Below are 21,357 nucleotides of genomic sequence, written 5' to 3'. Positions count from 1 at the left end.
TGGCAGTATAACCCTCTCCACTATAACAGACAGGTTGATGTGTTACCTGCTAGTCTGGCAGTATAACCCTCTCCACTATAACAGACAGGGTGATGTGTTACCTGCTAGTCTGGCAGTATAACTCTCTCCACTATAACAGACAGGTTGATGTGTTACCTGCTAGTCTGGCAGTATAACCCTCTCCACTATAACAGACAGTAGGTTGATGTGTTACCTGCTAGTCTGGCAGTATAACCCTCTCCACTATAACAGACAGTAGGTTGATGTGTTACCTGCTAGTCTGGCAGTATAACTCTCTCCACTATAACAGACAGGTTGATGTGTTACCTGCTAGTCTGGCAGTATAACCCTCTCCACTATAACAGACAGGTTGATGTGTTACCTGCTAGTCTGGCAGTATAACTCTCTCCACTATAACAGACAGGTTGATGTGTTACCTGCTAGTCTGGCAGTATAACCCTCTCCACTATAACAGACAGGTTGATGTGTTACCTGCTAGTCTGGCAGTATAACTCTCTCCACTATAACAGACAGGTTGATGTGTTACCTTCTAGTCTGGCAGTATAACTCTCTCCACTATAACAGACAGGTTGATGTGTTACCTGCTAGTCTGGCAGTATAACTCTCTCCACTATAACAGACAGTAGGTTGATGTGTTACCTGCTAGTCTGGCAGTATAACTCTCTCCACTATAACAGACAGTAGGTTGATGTGTTACCTGCTAGTCTGGCAGTATAACCCTCTCCACTATAACAGACAGGTTGATGTGTTACCTGCTAGTCTGGCAGTATAACTCTCTCCACTATAACAGACAGTAGGTTGATGTGTTACCTGCTAGTCTGGCAGTATAACCCTCTCCACTATAACAGACAGTAGGTTGATGTGTTACCTGCTAGTCTGGCAGTATAACTCTCTCCACTATAACAGACAGGTTGATGTGTTACCTGCTAGTCTGGCAGTATAACCCTCTCCACTATAACAGACAGGTTGATGTGTTACCTGCTAGTCTGGCAGTATAACCCTCTCCACTATAACAGACAGTAGGTTGATGTGTTACCTGCTAGTCTGGCAGTATAACCCTCTCCACTATAACAGACAGTAGGTTGATGTGTTACCTGCTAGTCTGGCAGTATAACTCTCTCCACTATAACAGACAGGTTGATGTGTTACCTGCTAGTCTGGCAGTATAACCCTCTCCACTATAACAGACAGGTTGATGTGTTACCTGCTAGTCTGGCAGTATAACTCTCTCCACTATAACAGACAGTAGGTTGATGTGTTACCTGCTAGTCTGGCAGTATAACTCTCTCCACTATAACAGACAGTAGGTTGATGTGTTACCTGCTAGTCTGGCAGTATAACCCTCTCCACTATAACAGACAGGTTGATGTGTTACCTGCTAGTCTGGCAGTATAACCCTCTCCACTATAACAGACAGTAGGTTGATGCGTTACCTGCTAGTCTGGCAGTATAACCCTCTCCACTATAACAGACAGGTTGATGTGTTACCTGCTAGTCTGGCAGTATAACCCTCTCCACTATAACAGACAGTAGGTTGATGTGTTACCTGCTAGTCTGGCAGTATAACTCTCTCCACTATAACAGACAGGTTGATGTGTTACCTGCTAGTCTGGCAGTATAACCCTCTCCACTATAACAGACAGGTTGATGTGTTACCTGCTAGTCTGGCAGTATAACTCTCTCCACTATAACAGACAGGTTGATGTGTTACCTGCTAGTCTGGCAGTATAACCCTCTCCACTATAACAGACAGTAGGTTGATGTGTTAACTGCTAGTCTGGCAGTATAACTCTCTCCACTATAACAGACAGTAGGTTGATGTGTTACCTGCTAGTCTGGCAGTATAACCCTCTCCACTATAACAGACAGTAGGTTGATGCGTTACCTGCTAGTCTGGCAGTATAACTCTCTCCACTATAACAGACAGGTTGATGCGTTACCTGCTAGTCTGGCAGTATAACTCTCTCCACTATAACAGACAGTAGGTTGATGTGTTACCTGCTAGTCTGGCAGTATAACCCTCTCCACTATAACAGACAGGTTGATGTGTTACCTGCTAGTCTGGCAGTATAACTCTCTCCACTATAACAGACAGTAGGTTGATGTGTTACCTGCTAGTCTGGCAGTATAACTCTCTCCACTATAACAGACAGGTTGATGTGTTACCTGCTAGTCTGGCAGTATAACTCTCTCCACTATAACAGACAGGCTGATTGATGTGTTACCTGCTAGTCTGGCAGTATAACTCTCTCCACTATAACAGACAGTAGGTTGATGTGTTACCTGCTAGTCTGGCAGTATAACCCTCTCCACTATAACAGACAGTAGGTTGATGCGTTACCTGCTAGTCTGGCAGTATAACTCTCTCCACTATAACAGACAGGTTGATGTGTTACCTGCTAGTCTGGCAGTATAACTCTCTCCACTATAACAGACAGGTTGATGTGTTACCTGCTAGTCTGGCAGTATAACCCTCTCCACTATAACAGACAGGTTGATGTGTTACCTGCTAGTCTGGCAGTATAACCCTCTCCACTATAACAGACAGGTTCATGTGTTACCTGCTAGTCTGGCAGTATAACTCTCTCCACTATAACAGACAGGTTGATGTGTTACCTGCTAGTCTGGCAGTATAACTCTCTCCACTATAACAGACAGTAGGTTGATGTGTTACCTGCTAGTCTGGCAGTATAACCCTCTCCACTATAACAGACAGTAGGTTGATGTGTTACCTGCTAGTCTGGCAGTATAACTCTCTCCACTATAACAGACAGGTTGATGTGTTACCTGCTAGTCTGGCAGTATAACCCTCTCCACTATAACAGACAGTAGGTTGATGTGTTACCTGCTAGTCTGGCAGTATAACTCTCTCCACTATAACAGACAGTAGGTTGATGTGTTACCTGCTAGTCTGGCAGTATAACCCTCTCCACTATAACAGACAGTAGGTTGATGCGTTACCTGCTAGTCTGGCAGTATAACTCTCTCCACTATAACAGACAGGTTGATGTGTTACCTGCTAGTCTGGCAGTATAACTCTCTCCACTATAACAGACAGTAGGTTGATGTGTTACCTGCTAGTCTGGCAGTATAACCCTCTCCACTATAACAGACAGGTTGATGTGTTACCTGCTAGTTTTGGCAGTATAACTCTCTCCACTATAACAGACAGTAGGTTGATGTGTTACCTGCTATTCTGGCAGTATAACCCTCTCCACTATAACAGACAGTAGGTTGATGTGTTACCTGCTAGTCTGGCAGTATAACTCTCTCCACTATAACAGACAGGTTGATGTGTTACCTGCTAGTCTGGCAGTATAACCCTCTCCACTATAACAGACAGGTTGATGTGTTACCTGCTAGTCTGGCAGTATAACTCTCTCCACTATAACAGACAGTAGGTTGATGTGTTACCTGCTAGTCTGGCAGTATAACTCTCTCCACTATAACAGACAGGTTGATGTGTTACCTGCTAGTCTGGCAGTATAACCCTCTCCACTATAACAGACAGGTTGATGTGTTACCTGCTAGTCTGGCAGTATAACTCTCTCCACTATAACAGACAGTAGGTTGATGTGTTACCTGCTAGTCTGGCAGTATAACCCTCTCCACTATAACAGACAGTAGGTTGATGTGTTACCTGCTAGTCTGGCAGTATAACCCTCTCCACTATAACAGACAGTAGGTTGATGTGTTACCTGCTAGTCTGGCAGTATAACTCTCTCCACTATAACAGACAGTAGGTTGATGTGTTACCTGCTAGTCTGGCAGTATAACCCTCTCCACTATAACAGACAGGTTGATGTGTTACCTGCTAGTCTGGCAGTATAACTCTCTCCACTATAACAGACATTAGGTTGATGTGTTACCTGCTAGTCTGGCAGTTTAACCCTCTCCACTATAACAGACAGGTTGATGTGTTACCTGCTAGTCTGGCAGTATAACCCACTCCACTATAACAGACAGTAGGTTGATGTGTTACCTGCTAGTCTGGCAGTATAACTCTCTCCACTATAACAGACAGGTTGATGTGTTACCTGCTAGTCTGGCAGTATAACCCTCTCCACTATAACAGACAGTAGGTTGATGTGTTACCTGCTAGTCTGGCAGTATAACCCTCTCCACTATAACAGACAGTAGGTTGATGTGTTACCTGCTAGTCTGGCAGTATAACTCTCTCCACTATAACAGACAGGTTGATGTGTTACCTGCTAGTCTGGCAGTATAACTCTCTCCACTATAACAGACAGTAGGTTGATGTGTTACCTGCTAGTCTGGCAGTATAACTCTCTCCACTATAACAGACAGGTTGATGTGTTACCTGCTAGTCTGGCAGTATAACCCTCTCCACTATAACAGACAGTAGGTTGATGTGTTACCTGCTAGTCTGGCAGTATAACCCTCTCCACTATAACAGACAGGTTGATGTGTTACCTGCTAGTTTTGGCAGTATAACTCTCTCCACTATAACAGACAGGTTGATGTGTTACCTGCTAGTCTGGCAGTATAACCCTCTCCACTATAACAGACAGGTTGATGTGTTACCTGCTAGTCTGGCAGTATAACTCTCTCCACTATAACAGACAGGTTGATGTGTTACCTGCTAGTCTGGCAGTATAACTCTCTCCACTATAACAGACAGGTTGATGTGTTACCTGCTAGTCTGGCAGTATAACCCTCTCCACTATAACAGACAGGTTGATGTGTTACCTGCTAGTTTTGGCAGTATAACTCTCTCCACTATAACAGACAGGTTGATGTGTTACCTGCTAGTCTGGCAGTATAACTCTCTCCACTATAACAGACAGGTTGATGTGTTACCTGCTAGTCTGGCAGTATAACTCTCTCCACTATAACAGACAGGTTGATGTGTTACCTGCTAGTCTGGCAGTATAACCCTCTCCACTATAACAGACAGTAGGTTGATGTGTTACCTGCTAGTCTGGCAGTATAACTCTCTCCACTATAACAGACAGGTTGATGTGTTACCTGCTAGTCTGGCAGTATAACTCTCTCCACTATAACAGACAGGTTGATGTGTTACCTGCTAGTCTGGCAGTATAACTCTCTCCACTATAACAGACAGGTTGATGTGTTACCTGCTAGTCTGGCAGTATAACTCTCTCCACTATAACAGACAGGTTGATGTGTTACCTGCTAGTCTGGCAGTATAACTCTCTCCACTATAACAGACAGGTTGATGTGTTACCTGCTAGTCTGGCAGTATAACCCTCTCCACTATAACAGACAGGTTGATGTGTTACCTGCTAGTCTGGCAGTATAACCCTCTCCACTATAACAGACAGGTTGATGTGTTACCTGCTAGTCTGGCAGTATAACTCTCTCCACTATAACAGACAGGTTGATGTGTTACCTGCTAGTCTGGCAGTATAACCCTCTCCACTATAACAGACAGGTTGATGTGTTACCTGCTAGTTTTGGCAGTATAACTCTCTCCACTATAACAGACAGGTTGATGTGTTACCTGCTAGTTTTGGCAGTATAACCCTCTCCACTATAGCCGGCAGTAGGTTGATGTCCACGTCTCCTTTCTTCATCCCACTCTGCTCCTCACAGCCATAGAACAACAACGACTCAAACCACAACATGTACTCGAAGTTAGCACACTTCTCCTAGAGAGAGAGAGAGAGAGAGAGAGAGAGAGAGACAGGGAGAGAGAGACCCGAGAGAGAGACAGGGAGAGAGAGACCGAGAGAGAGAGACCGAGAGAGAGAGACCGAGAGAGAGAGACAAGAGAGAGAGAGACAAGAGAGAGAGAGACAGAGATGTGTTTTGTTTACTTGTGTGTGTGTGTCAAATTAAAATTGTGGCCAGTTTTGGCCGTCCCCACACACACAAACTACCTTATCACGTACCTGTAGAGGGCTCCATGTGATGAGCTGTAGTCGTACTAGGGGGTTGAATAATTTGGGCAGACACAGTCCTATGTAAGCATCTCTGTAGCAGGTGAAGTAGAGATGTCGCCACACCTCAAAACGACTCTTGATACTGTCCAGAGAATGGAAGTCCTCCAGCACATCTTCAAACACCTTCTTACTCTCACGCACTATACGATCTGGGGAGAAACAGGATCAACATATCACACTATACGATCTGGGGATAAACAGGATCAACATATCACACTATACGATCTGGGGATAAACAGGATCAACATATCACACTATACAATCTGGGGATAAACATATCACACTATACGATCTGGGGATAAACAGGATCAACATATCACACTATACAATCTGGGGATAAACATATCACACTATACGATCTGGGGATAAACATATCACACTATACGATCTGGGGATAAACATATCACACTATACGATCTGGGGATAAACAGGATCAACATATCACACTATACGATCTGGGGATCAACAGGATCAACATATCACACTATACGATCTGGGGATCAACAGGATCAACATATCACACTATACGATCTGGGGATAAACAGGATCAACATATCACACTATACGATCTGAGGATAAACAGGATCAACATATCACACTATACGATCTGGGGATAAACATATCACACTATACGATCTGGGGATAAACAGGATCAACATATCACACTATACGATCTGGGGATCAACATATCACACTATACGATCTGGGGATCAACAGGATCAACATATCACACTATACGATCTGGGGATCAACAGGATCAACATATCGCACTATACGATCTGGGGATAAACAGGATCAACATATCACACTATACGATCTGGGGATAAACAGGATCAACATATCGCACTATACGATCTGGGGATCAACAGGATCAACATATCACACTATACGATCTGGGGATAAACAGGATCAACATATCACACTATACGATCTGGGGATAAACAGGATCAACATATCACACTATACGATCTGGGGATAAACAGGATCAACATATCACACTATACGATCTGGGGATAAACAGGATCAACATATCACACTATACGATCTGGGGATCAACATATCGCACTATACGATCTGGGGATAAACAGGATCAACATATCACACTATACGATCTGGGGATAAACAGGATCAACATATCACACTATACGATCTGGGGATCAACATATCACACTATACAATCTGGGGATCAACAGGATCAACATATCACACTATACGATCTGGGGATAAACAGGATCAACATATCACACTATACGATCTGGGGATCAACAGGATCAACATATCACACTATACGATCTGGGGATCAACAGGATCAACATATCACACTATACGATCTGGGGATCAACAAGATCAACATATCACACTATACGATCTGGGGATCAACAGGATCAACATATCACACTATACGATCTGGGGATCAACAGGATCAACATATCACACTATACGATCTGGGGATCAACAGGATCAACATGTCGCACTATACGATCTGGATATCAACAGGATCAACATATCGCACTATACGATCTGGGGATCAACAGGATCAACATATCACACTATACGATCTGGGGATCAACAGGATCAACATATCACACTATACGATCTGGGGATAAACAGAATCAACATATCACACTATACGATCTGGGGATAAACAGGATCAACATATCGCACTCTACGATCTGGGGATCAACATATCACACTATACGATCTGGGGATCAACATATCACACTATACGATCTGGGGATCAACATATCACACTATACGATCTGGGGATAAACAGGATCAACATATCACACTATACGATCTGGGGATAAACAGGATCAACATATCACACAATACGATCTGGGGATAAACAGGATCAACATATCACACTATACGATCTGGGGATCAACATATCACACTATACGATCTGGGGATAAACAGGATCAACATATCACACTAAACAAGGGTCTGAGAAGGTAGAAGGGTCTGAAGGTAGAAGGGTCTGGAGGTGAGAGGGTAGAAGGGTCTGAAGGTGAGAAGGAAGGTGAGAAGGTAGAAGGGTCTGGAGGTGAGACGGTAGAAGGGTCTGCAGGTGAGAAGGAAGGTGAGAAGGTAGAAGGGTCTGGAGGTGAGAGGGTAGAAGGGTCTGAAGGTGAGAAGGAAGGTGAGAGGGTAGAAGGGTCTGGAGGTGAGAGGGTAGAAGGGTCTGAAGGTGAGAGGGTAGAAGGGTCTGAAGGTGAGATGGGAGAAGGGTCTGAAGGTGAGAAGGTAGAAGGGTCTGAAGGTGAGAGGGTAGAAGGGTCTGGAGGTAGAAGGGTCTGAAGGTGAGAGGGTAGAAGGGTCTGAAGGTGAGATGGGAGAAGGGTCTGAAGGTGAGATGGGAGAAGGGTCTGAAGGTGAGAAGGTAGAAGGGTCTGAAGGTGAGAGGGTAGAAGGGTCTGGAGGTAGAAGGGTCTGAAGGTGAGAGGGTAGAAGGGTCTGGAGGTAGAAGGGTCTGAAGGTGAGAGGGTAGAATGGTCTGAAGGTGAGATGGGAGAAAGGTCTGAAGGTGAGAAGGTAGAAGGGTCTGAAGGTGAGAAGGTAGAAGGGTCTGGAGGTAGAAGGGTCTGAAGGTGAGAGGGTAGAAGGGTCTGAAGGTGAGAGGGTAGAAGGGTCTGGAGGTAGAAGGGTCTGAAGGTGAGAGGGTAGAAGGGTCTGAAGGTGAGAGGGTAGAATGGTCTGAAGGTGAGAAGGTAGAAGGGTCTGAAGGTGAGAGGGTAGAAGGGTCTGGAGGTAGAAGGGTCTGAAGGTGAGAAGGTAGAAGGGTCTGGAGGTAGAAGGGTCTGAAGGTGAGAGGGTAGAAGGGTCTGGAGGTAGAAGGGTCTGAAGGTGAGAGGGTAGAAGGGTCTGAAGGTGAGAAGGTAGAAGGGTCTGAAGGTGAGAGGGTAGAAGGGTCTGGAGGTAGAAGGGTCTGAAGGTGAGAGGGTAGAAGGGTCTGGAGGTAGAAGGGTCTGAAGGTGAGAGGGTAGAAGGGTCTGAAGGTGAGAAGGTAGAAGGGTCTGAAGGTGAGAAGGTAGAAGGGTCTGGAGGTAGAAGGGTCTGAAGGTGAGAAGGTAGAAGGGTCTGAAGGTGAGAAGGTAGAAGGGTCTGGAGGTAGAAGGGTCTGAAGGTGAGAGGGTAGAAGGGTCTGAAGGTGAGAGGGTAGAAGGGTCTGAAGGTGAGAAGGTAGAAGGGTCTGAAGGTGAGAGGGTAGAAGGGTCTGGAGGTAGAAGGGTCTGAAGGTGAGAAGGTAGAAGGGTCTGAAGGTGAGAGGGTAGAAGGGTCTGAAGGTGAGAAGGTAGAAGGGTCTGAAGGTGAGAGGGTAGAAGGGTCTGAAGGTGAGAGGGTAGAAGGGTCTGAAGGTGAGAGGGTAGAAGGGTCTGAAGGTGAGAGGGTAGAAGGGTCTGAAGGTGAGAGGGTAGAAGGGTATGGAGGTAGAAGGGTCTGAAGGTGAGAGAGTAGAAGGGTCTGAAGGTGAGAAGGTAGAAGGGTCTGAAGGTGAGAGGGTAGAAGGGTCTGGAGGTGGTAGAAGGGTCTGAAGGTGGTGAGAGGGTCTGAAGGTGGTGAGAGGGTCTGAAGGTGAGAGGGTAGAAGGGTCTGGAGGTAGAAGGGTCTGAAGGTGAGAAGGGTCTGAAGGTGAGAAGGGTCTGAAGGTGAGAAGGTAGAAGGGTCTGAAGGTGAGAGGGTAGAAGGGTCTGAAGGTGAGAGGGTAGAAGGGTCTGAAGGTGAGAGGGTAGAAGGGTCTGAAGGTGAGAGGGTATAAAGGTCTGAAGGTGAGAGGGTAGAAGGGTCTGAAGGTGAGAGGGTAGAAGGGTCTGGAGGTAGAAGGGTCTGAAGGTGAGAAGGTAGAAGGGTCTGAAGGTGAGAGAGTAGAAGGGTCTGAAGGTGAGAAGGTAGAAGGGTCTGAAGGTGAGAGGGTAGAAGGGTCTGGAGGTGGTAGAAGGGTCTAAAGGTGGTGAGAGGGTCTGAAGGTGAGAGGGTAGAAGGGTCTGGAGGTAGAAGGGTCTGAAGGTGAGAAGGTAGAAGGGTCTGAAGGTGAGAGGGTAGAAGGGTCTGAAGGTGAGAGGGTAGAAGGGTCTGAAGGTGAGAGGGTAGAAGGGTCTGAAGGTGAGAGGGTAGAAGGGTCTGAAGGTGAGAGGGTAGAAGGGTCTGAAGGTGAGAGGGTAGAAGGGTCTGAAGGTGAGAGGGTAGAAGGGTCTGAAGGTGAGAGGGTAGAAGGGTCTGAAGGTGAGGGTAGAAGGGTCTGAAGGTGAGGGTAGAAGGGTCTGAAGGTGAGAGGGTAGAAGGGTCTGGAGGTAGAAGGGTCTGAAGGTGAGAAGGTAGAAGGGTCTGAAGGTGAGAGAGTAGAAGGGTCTGAAGGTGAGAGGGTAGAAGGGTCTGGAGGTGGTAGAAGGGTCTGAAGGTGGTGAGAGGGTCTGAAGGTGAGAGGGTAGAAGGGTCTGGAGGTGGTAGAAGGGTCTGAAGGTGGTGAGACGGTCTGAAGGTGAGAGGGTAGAAGGGTCTGAAGGTGGTGAGAGGGTCTGAAGGTGGTGAGAGGGTCTGAAGGTGAGGGGGTCTGAAGGTGAGGGGGTCTGAAGGTGAGGGGGTCTGAAGGTGAGGGGGTCTGAAGGTGAGAGGGTAGAAGGGTCTGAAGGTGAGAGGGTCTGAAGGTGGTGAGACGGTAGAAGGGTCTGAAGGTGGTGAGAGGGTCTGAAGGTGAGAGGGCCTGAAGGTGAGAGGGTAGAAGGGTCTGAAGGTGAGAGGGTAGAAGGGTCTGAAGGTGAGAAAGTAGAAGGGTCTGAAGGTGGTGAGAGGGTCTGAAGGTGGTGAGAGGGTCTGAAGGTAGAAGGGTCTGGAGGTGAGAGGGTAGAAGGGTCTGGAGGTGAGAGGGTAGAAGGGTCTGGAGGTGAGAGGGTAGAAGGGTCTGGAGGTGAGAGGGTAGAAGGGTCTGGAGGTGAGAGGGTAGAAGGGTCTGGAGGTGAGAGGGTAGAAGGGTCTGGAGGTGAGAGGGTCTGAAGGTACCTCTCTCCAGACAGTATGATGTGAGGTCAGTTGATGTCTCCTCATCGTCGGAGGACAGCCCCTCTAGATGCTCTGCCCTCTTCCCGTTCTGCTCCCGCGCCTGCCGCCGCCGCGTTCTAGACACACCCACAAACAACTTCAGCCAATCACACAAGACTTTGTATTTTTATTTTTTTTTAAGTCAAAAGTCATCAAGACAATTAACATTTATAAAACTGAATATCTTTCCATAATTGTTTTACATGTAGACAATGCCAAAATAAATACAAAACTTGTTTCTGGATGCTCAACACAAAAATGACAATCAATGTTAATGAAAGGCAGTGTAATACTTATGGATCATTCTGAAAAGAGACCTCTGACTTTGTTAACAAGCAGGTATATGTGTGGTAATAACCAGACCCCCCCCCCCCACCAGATAGTGAAGTTGTGACATAAGGAATGGATACAATCTCCCGTTGAAATAAAGCACATATCTGTTGTTCTGAGGGAACAAGGAGAAACATAGTTTCCCTATTGGAGAGTCAACTGGATTAAGCGAGGGCAGGTCAACAAGGTGAGGTCTGGCTGCACCTCTATACAACATGAGAGGTCCAGATGGAACAGCATCAGAGACTATGGAGAACTCTCTAGGAGGGCAGGTCAACAAGGTGAGGTCTGGCTGCACCTCTATACAACATGAGAGGTCCAGATGGAACAGCATCAGAGACTATGGAGAACTCTCTAGGAGGGCAGGTCAACAAGGTGAGGTCTGGTTACACCTCTATACAACATGAGAGGTCCAGATGGAATAGCATCAGAGACTATGGAGAACTCTCTAGGAGGGCAGGTCAACAAGGTGAGGTCTGGTTACACCTCTATACAACATGAGAGGTCCAGATGGAACAGCATCAGAGACTATGGAGAACTCTCTAGGAGGGCAGGTCAACAAGGTGAGGTCTGGTTACACCTCTATACAACATGAGAGGTCCAGATGGAACAGCATCAGAGACTATGGAGAACTCTCTAGGAGGGCAGGTCAACAAGGTGAGGTCTGGTTACACCTCTATACAACATGAGAGGTCCAGATGGAACAGCATCAGAGACTATGGAGAACTCTCTAGGAGGGCAGGTCAACAAGGTGAGGTCTGGTTACACCTCTATACAACATGAGAGGTCCAGATGGAACAGCATCAGAGACTATGGAGAACTCTCTAGGAGGGCAGGTCAACAAGGTGAGGTCTGGTTACACCTCTATACAACATGAGAGGTCCAGATGGAACAGCATCAGAGACTATGGAGAACTCTCTAGGAGGGCAGGTCAACAAGGTGAGGTCTGGTTACACCTCTATACAACATGAGAGGTCCAGATGGAACAGCATCAGAGACTATGGAGAACTCTCTAGGAGGGCAGGTCAACAAGGTGAGGTCTGGTTACACCTCTATACAACATGAGAGGTCCAGATGGAACAGCATCAGAGACTATGGAGAACTCTCTAGGAGGGCAGGTCAACAAGGTGAGGTCTGGTTACACCTCTATACAACATGAGAGGTCCAGATGGAACAGCATCAGAGACTATGGAGAACTCTCTAGGAGGGCAGGTCAACAAGGTGAGGTCTGGCTGCACCTCTATACAACATGAGAGTTCCAGATGGAACAGCATCAGAGACTATGGAGAACTCTCTAGGAGGGCAGGTCAACAAGGTGAGGTCTGGCTGCACCTCTATACAACATGAGAGTTCCAGATGGAATATTATCAGAGACTATGGAGAACTCTCTAGGAGGGCAGGTCAACAAGGTGAGGTCTGGCTGCACCTCTATACAACATGAGAGGTCCAGATGGAACAGCATCAGAGACTATGGAGAACTCTCTAGGAGGGCAGGTCAACAAGGTGAGGTCTGGCTGCACCTCTATACAACATGAGAGGTCCAGATGGAATAGTATCAGAGACTATGGAGAACTCTCTAGGAGGGCAGGTCAACAAGGTGAGGTCTGGCTGCACCTCTATACAACATGAGAGTTCCAGATGGAATAGCATCAAAGACGAACTCTCTAGGTGTAACAGGGATATTTGTACCGAGATAAAAATTCCTCATAATTGAGTAACAAGTCTTTCTGCATTAAAAAGTTGACTCACCAGCAGGATATGATTTATTGAACTAATTCTTAGAAAATAAAGACTTGTTTCTATTCAAAATATCCTTATTGTTCCAAATTAAATACCTATGTGGAGGAAAATTGTGTTTATATATTAATGACCAGGCTAAGAATACTTGTCTGTGAAAAGCAGATCAATTTTTGCAGGAATCAAATCAATGTTACAGTTACAAAGCAACACAATTGAAGTCGCCAAAACGGGAGGAGATACGAGGGATGAAATTTCAAAATTGAAGTTGGATTCTTTCAAAAAAAACATTTATCTATCCAATTTATCTTAAAAGCATTATTCAAAGTAGGAAAATCTAAAAAAACAAATTGAGACCACCATATTCATGTGTTAATAACGCCGATTTCCTAATATAATGTGTACGATTTTTCCAGATGAAGTTGAAAAGCATCTGGTCAACCACTACCTATTTTGTTATCAAGATGTAGGGCACTGGGCCGCGTGTAGGGGCCGCGTGTAGGGCACCGGGCCGCGTGTAGGGCACCGGGCCGCGTGTAGGGCACCGGGCCGCGTGTAGGTGAGAGTGCGTGTAGGGCACTGGGCCGCATGTAGGGCACTGGGCCGCGTGTAGGGGCCGCGTGTAGGGCACCGGGCCGCGTGTAGGGCACCGGGCCGCGTGTAGGTGAGAGTGCGTGTAGGGCACTGGGCCGCATGTAGGGCACTGGGCCGCGTGTAGGGGCCGCGTGTAGGGGACTGGGCCGCGTGCAGGGGACCGGGCCGCGTGCAAGGCACCGGGCCGCGTGCAGGGCACTGGGCCGCGTGTAGGGCACTGGGCCGCGTGTAGGGGCCGCGTGTAGGGGACTGGGCCGCATGTAGGGGCCGCGCGTAGGGGACTGGGCCGCGTGTAGGGCACTGGGCCGCATAAGTAAGTCTGGAGATACCTTCAGCATTTAAAAAGCAATACTCAACTTTTCAATGATAAATCCCTCTGCAACAAAATGGTTCAACTTATTTTTGGTTTGACATTGTTGTAGTGATAAAACCCATTTGGGTCGTTCAGAACTGCTATCGATAATGTAGTGACGACCTCTCTTTCAGTGATGGACGCCTACCAGCTATCGACTTTCACCAATCCAGCTCTTTCACATCAGAGCAGATAAAGGAGACAGAGGCGCTTCAGACTATTGGGACTCACCCCAAGGGGACATGACTATGGTAGGGGGTTGTATAATGAGACACACCCCAAGGGGACAAGACTATGGTAGGGGGTTGTATAATGAGACACACCCCAAGGGGAGAAGTCTATGGTAGGGGAGGGTTGTATAATGAGACACACCCCAAGGGGAGAAGTCTATGGTAGGGGGGGTTATATAATGAGACACACCCCAAGGGGAGAAGTCTATGGTAGGGGGGGTTGTATAATGAGACACACCCCAAGGGGAGAAGTCTATGGTAGGGGGGGTTGTATAATGAGACACACCCCAAGGGGAGAAGTCTATGGTAGAGGAGGGTTGTATTCACAGCATGTTTGATATGATGAGTACATTCAACATGGGATAACTACAATTCAACACTAGAGGACAGCATAGTTCTGTTTAACTTCTTGGTGAAAGGGGGCAGTATTTTCACATCCGGATGAAATGCATGCCCAAATTCAACTGCCTGCTACTCATCCCCAGAAGACAAGATATGCATATTATTAGTAGATTTGGATATAAAACACTCTGAAGTTTCTAAAACTGTTTGAATCATGTCTGTGAGTATAACAGAACTTATGTAGCAGGCGAAACCCCGAGGACAAACCATTCAGATTTTTTTTTTTTTAGGTCACTTTTTTCAATGAGATTTCATTGGGAATCCAGATTTCTCAGGGACCTTCCTGCAGTTCCTATCGCTTCCACTGGATGTCACCAGTGATACCTGAAGTTGTATTACAAAAGTAGTTTGAAATGTTTTGGCAAAGTTTACAGGTAACTTTTGAGATATTTTGTAGTCACGTAGCGTAGCGCAAGTTGGAAACTGTGTTTTTCTGGATCAAACGCACCAAATAAATAAACATTTTGGATATATATAGACGGAATTAATCGAGCAAAAGGACCATTTGTGACGTTTATGGGACATATTGGAGTGCCAACAGAAGAAGCTCGTCAAAGGTAAGGCATGAATTATATTTTTATTTCTGCGTTTTGTCGCGCCTGCAGGGTTGAAATGTTCTCTCTCTTAGCTTATGAAGGTGCGATCCTCAGATAATAGCATCGTTTGCTTTCACCCTGAAAAGCCTTTTTTAAATCTGACATGTTGGCTGGATTCACAACGAGTGTATCTTTAATTTGCTATCTTACATGTGTGATTTAATGAATTTATTTGAATTTGGCGCTCTGCATTTTTCCCTGGATGTTGGCCAGGTGGGACACCGTCCCACATATCCCAGAGAGGTTCAACAGATATTTCAGATGTTTTATCTGCGCTCCAGCTAGACACCTATAGGCCCTGGTCTAAAGTAGTGCACTATATAGGGAATAGGGTGCCATAGGGCTCTGTTCTAAAGTAGTGCACTATATAGGGAATAGGGTGCCATAAGGCTCTGGTCTAAAGTAGTGCACTATATAGGGAATAGGGTGCCATAGGGCTCTGTTCTAAAGTAGTGCACTATATAGGGAATAGGGTGCCATAAGGCTCTGGTCTAAAGTAGTGCACTATATAGGGAATAGTGTGCCATTTGGGATTAGAACGTCAGCTAAGGGTAGTACCCTCGTGTCTCCCGCTCTGTAATCCTCCCATCTGGAGTTCTCCTGATAGAAAGCCCTCACCTCAACATAGACCATAGTAGCGAAACTATGTATTGCCTTACCTCATCACGCGATTTGCACACACTGTATATAGACTTTTTTTCTACTGTATTATTGACTGTATGTTTTGTTTTATTCCATGTGTAACTCTGTGTCGTTGTATCTGTCGAACTGCTTTGCTTTATCTTGGCCAGGTCGCAATTGTAAATGAGAACTTGCTCTCAAGTGGCCTACCCGGTTAAATAAAGGGGAAATAAAATAAATAAAACAAACATTTAAACTGACTGAATATTGATATTTAAAGTAGCATCGTACCGTCTGGCTTCCCGTTCAGCGATCCTTCTCTGTCTGGCGTGCTCCTGATAGACTGTCCTGTCTCTCCCAAACGAGTCAACAGACATGAGGTTAGGAGCCATCACAGCCTTACCTGGAAGAGACAGGTGGAAGGTTAGAGACCTGAGGACGGGACAGAGATCCCCCCCCCCACCCCCCCACCTGGCTCAATTCTAGACTACACCCCCACCCCCACTTAGACTACGCCCCCACCCCCAACTAGACTACGCTCACCCCCTGGCTCAATTCTAGACTACACCCCCCCCAACCTGGCTCAATTCTAGACTACACCCCCTCCTAGACTACACCCCCTCCTAGACTACGCCCCCCCCCCCAAACCTGGCTCAATTCTAGACTACACCCCCCCCAACCTGGCTCAATTCTAGACTACACCCCCTCCTAGACTACGCCCAAACCTGGCTCAATTCTAGACTACACCCCCCCCCCCAACCTGGCTCAATTCTAGACTACACCCCCTCCTAGACTACGCCCCCCCCCCCCCAAAAACCTGGCTCAATTCTAGACTACGCCCCCCCCCCCCAAACCTGGCTCAATTCTAGACTACACCCCCACCTCCACCCGGCTCAAATCTAGACTACGCCCCCCACCTGGCTCAAATCTACACTACACCCCCCACCTGGCTCAAATCTACACTACGCCCCCCACCTGGCTCAAATCTAGACTACGCCCCCCACCCCCACCTGGCTCAAATCTAGACTACGCCCCCCACCCCCACCTGGCTCAAATCTAGACTACGCCCCCCACCCCCACCTGGCTCAAATCTAGACTACGCCCCCCACCCCCACCTAGACTACACCCCCACCTGATTCAAATCTAGACTACGCCCCCCACCCGGCTCAAATCTAGACTACACCCCCACCCCCACCTAGATTACGCCCCCACCCCCACCCGTCTCAAATCTAGACTACGCCCCCCACCCGTCTCAATTCTAGACTACGCCCCCCACCCGTCTCAATTCTAGACTACGCCCCCCACCCGTCTCAATTCTAGACTACGCCCCCCACCCGTCTCAATTCTAGACCACGCCCCCCACCCGTCTCAATTCTAGACTACGCCCCCACCCGTCTCAATTCTAGACTACGCCCCCACCCGTCTCAATTCTAGACTACGCCCCCACCTGTCTCAATTCTAGACTACGCCCCCACCTGTCTCAATTCTAGACTACACCCCCACTTAGACTACGCCCCCACCCCCAACTAGACTACGCCCCCACCTGGCTCAATTCTAGACTACACCCCCTCCTAGACTACGCCCCCCCCCCCCCCAAACCTGGCTCAATTCTAGACTACATCCCCACTTAGACTACGCCCCCACCCCCAACTAGACTACGCCCCCACCCGGCTCAAATCTAGACTACGCCCCCCACCCGGCTCAAATCTAGACTACGCCCCCCACCCGGCTCAAATCTAGACTACGCCCCCCACCCGGCTCAAATCTACACTACGCCCCCCACCCGGCTCAAATCTACACTACGCCCCCCACCCGGCTCAAATCTACACTACGCCCCCCACCTGGCTCAAATCTACACTACGCCCCCCACCTGGCTCAAATCTACACTACGCCCCCCACCTGGCTCAAATCTACACTACGCCCCCCACCCCCACCTGGCTCAAATCTAGACTACACCCCCCACCTGGCTCAAATCTACACTACGCCCCCCACCCCCACCTGGCTCAAATCTAGACTACGCCCCCCACCCCCACCTAGACTACACCCCCACCTGATTCAAATCTAGACTACGCCCCCCACCCCCACCTGGCTCAAATCTACACTACGCCCCCCACCCCCACCTAGACTACGCCCCCCACCCGGCTCAAATCTAGACTACGCCCCCACCCGTCTCAATTCTAGACTACGCCCCCCACCCGTCTCAATTCTAGACTACGCCCCCCACCCGTCTCAATTCTAGACTACGCCCCCCACCCGTCTCAATTCTAGACTACGCCCCCCACCCGTCTCAATTCTAGACTACGCCCCCCACCCGTCTCAATTCTAGACTACGCCCCCCACCCGTCTCAATTCTAGACTACGCCCCCCACCCGTCTCAATTCTAGACTACGCCCCCCACCCGTCTCAATTCTAGACTACGCCCCCCACCCGTCTCAATTCTAGACTACGCCCCCCACCCGTCTCAATTCTAGACTACGCCCCCCACCCGTCTCAATTCTAGACTACGCCCCCCACCCGTCTCAATTCTAGACTACGCCCCCCACCCGTCTCAATTCTAGACTATGCCCCCCACCCGTCTCAATTCTAGACTATGCCCCCACCTCCACCTGGCTCAAATCTAGACTACGCCCCCACCTGGCTCAATTCTAGACTACGCCCTCACCTGGCTCAAATTCTAGACTACGCCCCTACCCCCACCTGGCTCAAATTCTAGACTACGCCCCCACCTGGCTCAATTCTAGACTACGCCCTCCACCTCCACCTGGCTCAATTCTAGACTACTCCCCCACCCCCACCTGGCTCAAATTCTAGACTACGCCCCCACCTGGCTCAAATTCTAGACTACTCCCCCACCTGGCTCAATTATAGACTACTCCCCCACCTCCACCTGGCTCAAATCTAGACTCCGCCCCCCACCCCCACCCGGCTCAAATTCTAGACAACGCCCCCAACTCTAAGCCTACAAATCATTCACCTGACTGAACTAGCCAACACACAATTTGTACTGACTAAATAAATATGCAATACATTTTTCATGAAAAAGCCATTTCTGCATTTGACACCAGGATCAGATAGTGCTTTATTTATAAATGCGAGTTAATAATTATCAGCCGAACTGACGAATCTAAACCCCTTCACTGTCCTGGTCCACTGTCCTGGTCTACTGTCCTGGTCTATGGTCCACTGTCCCGGTCTATGGTCCACTGTCCCGGTCTATGGTCCACTGTCCCGGTCCACTGTCCTAATGCAGAAACATTCACTGTCCTGGTCTACTGTCCGTGGTCTACTGTCCTGGTCTATTCACTGTCCGTGGTCTACTGTCCTGGTCTATTCACTGTCCTGGTCTACTGTCCGTGGTCTACTGTCCTGGTCTATTCACTGTCCTGGTCTACTGTCCTGGTCTACTGTCCTGGTCTACTGTCCTAATGCAGAAACATTCACTGTCCGTGGTCTACTGTCGTAATGGCATTGTTGTTCTGCTTGGATCATCACTGAGACACACAACTGTCTTGAATCCACTTCACACACTTACCTGTCCGTCTGTGGTCAGCACCATCCTATTAATTAGCATTCACTTTAGGACCTGTGAATCTCACCGACATTGCGGTCATAGTCTTTTTCGGTCAGTGACATAAAAGGACTACAGGTCTGCGGACAACTACAGACAGACCGTCTGTGGTTCTGTCTGTAACAGTCATCTGAGCCACAACAGATGAAGGAGCTGAAACAGCGTCAACCTTTTACACATCACACTGTGCGGTCAGGACTCGGAACAAAGCTCACGTCTCCCTCTCTCACCAAGCTCACTTGACAACGAGGCTCACACCACTCACAGACGGGGAGACACAGACACACCGGGAGACACAGACACACCGGGAGACACACCGGAAGAGACAGACACACACGGGGGCGAGACACAGACACAGGGAGACACACAGACACACAGGGAGACACACAGACACACCGGGAGACACACAGACACACCGGGAGACACACAGACACACCGGGAGACACACAGACACACCGGGAGACACACAGACACACCGGGAGACACACAGACACACCGGGAGACACACAGACACACCGGGAGACACACAGACACACCGGGAGACACACCGGGAGACACACAGACACACCGGGAGACACACAGACACACCGGGAGACACACCGGAAGAGACACCGGAAGAGACAGACACACACGGGGGCGAGACACAGACACACAGAGAGACACAGACACAGGGAGACACAGAGAGACACAGAGAGACACAGACACAGGGAGACACAGAGAGACAGACAGACACAGACACAGGGAGACACAGAGAGACACAGACACAGGGAGACACAGACACAGGGAGACACAGGGAGACACAGAGAGACACAGACACCGGGAGACACAGAGAGACACAGACACCGGGAGACACAGAGAGACACACAGACACAACGGGAGACACACCGGGAGACACACCGGGAGACACACCGGGAGACACACCGGGAGACACACCGGGAGACACACCGGGAGACACACCGGGAGACACACCGGGAGACTCACCGGGAGACACACAGACACACCGGGAGACACAGAGACACACCGGGAGACACAGAGACACACCGGGAGACACAGAGACACACCGGGAGACACAGAGACACACCGGGAGACACAGAGACACACCGGGAGACACAGACACACCGGGAGACACAGACACACCGGGAGACACAGACACACCGGGAGACACAGACACACCGGGAGACACAGACACACCGGGAGACACAGACACACCGGGAGACACAGACACACCGGGAGACACAGACACACCGGGAGACACAGGAAGACATGAGAAGGGTTTGGGGGTTAACACTTAAGGGAAATAAGAGGGGGGGGGGGGGGGGGCTTCGCAAGTACACACACACACACACACAACCACCACACACACACACACACACAGAGAGAGAACCAACGAGGCCGTTCAAGTAAATAATAAAAACCTTCAAGATGGACTGACTTGAAAGGCTTGCAAACTCCGCCGATTCATCTTTAATATCATCCTGGCGTCGCTGGACCAGCCGACAGGCCCGTTGCCTTAGTAACTGGTGCATGTTGCCCTCCAGCTCCGCCACGGTGGGAACCTGAAACATACACGCCCAAACGTCACCTCCGACCTCCACACAGAACACGCCCTGCTCAGGCTGACCGACCGCCGGGTCACCGGGAGACCTCATTGGTGCAAGGGCCCGAGAGAGACGCTTGACTGACAGGTTGACACGTCCAATTGTGGTGAGAGGTGTGACTATAGACAGGAATATCAGTCAAATGTTAAATGTTGTAGTTTATTTTTCAAATCGGAGGCGTTTAGTCATTCTAAATCTATAAAAACGGGACCATGTCCAACATCATATTTCAGGTTTACTTCACTAAACAGTTTAAACTGCGCAGTCGAGTGAGTTTAAAAAAATCACAATGCCCTCAGCCCCCCCACACCAAAGAGACTCCATTGACCATCATGCATCATTCCACT

General features: G+C 48.5%; 1 protein-coding gene across 2 annotated transcripts in view; it reads right to left on the bottom strand.

Annotated features, from left to right (window-relative positions):
* The window catches only part of paxbp1 (PAX3 and PAX7 binding protein 1), a 49,960-nt gene that overhangs the window by 9,632 nt on the left and 18,971 nt on the right, over nucleotides 1–21,357 (bottom strand). For both annotated transcript variants that reach the window (XM_036967392.2, XM_036967393.2), the window contains exons 8-12: nucleotides 20,845–20,968; nucleotides 16,136–16,247; nucleotides 10,944–11,059; nucleotides 5,898–6,097; nucleotides 5,507–5,654 (exon numbers count right to left, since the gene is read on the bottom strand). In XM_036967392.2, coding sequence (XP_036823287.2) covers nucleotides 5,507–5,654; nucleotides 5,898–6,097; nucleotides 10,944–11,059; nucleotides 16,136–16,247; nucleotides 20,845–20,968 — 700 coding nt within the window. The remainder of the gene's footprint in view (nucleotides 1–5,506; nucleotides 5,655–5,897; nucleotides 6,098–10,943; nucleotides 11,060–16,135; nucleotides 16,248–20,844; nucleotides 20,969–21,357) is intronic.

The sequence above is a fragment of the Oncorhynchus mykiss genome, chromosome 29 (assembly GCF_057628025.1).
Source record: "Oncorhynchus mykiss isolate SJ-2025 chromosome 29, ASM5762802v1, whole genome shotgun sequence".
NCBI lineage: Eukaryota > Metazoa > Chordata > Actinopteri > Salmoniformes > Salmonidae > Oncorhynchus > Oncorhynchus mykiss.
The sequence above is the reverse complement of the archived record's forward strand: the minus strand, read 5'-3'. Positions and strand labels throughout refer to the sequence as shown.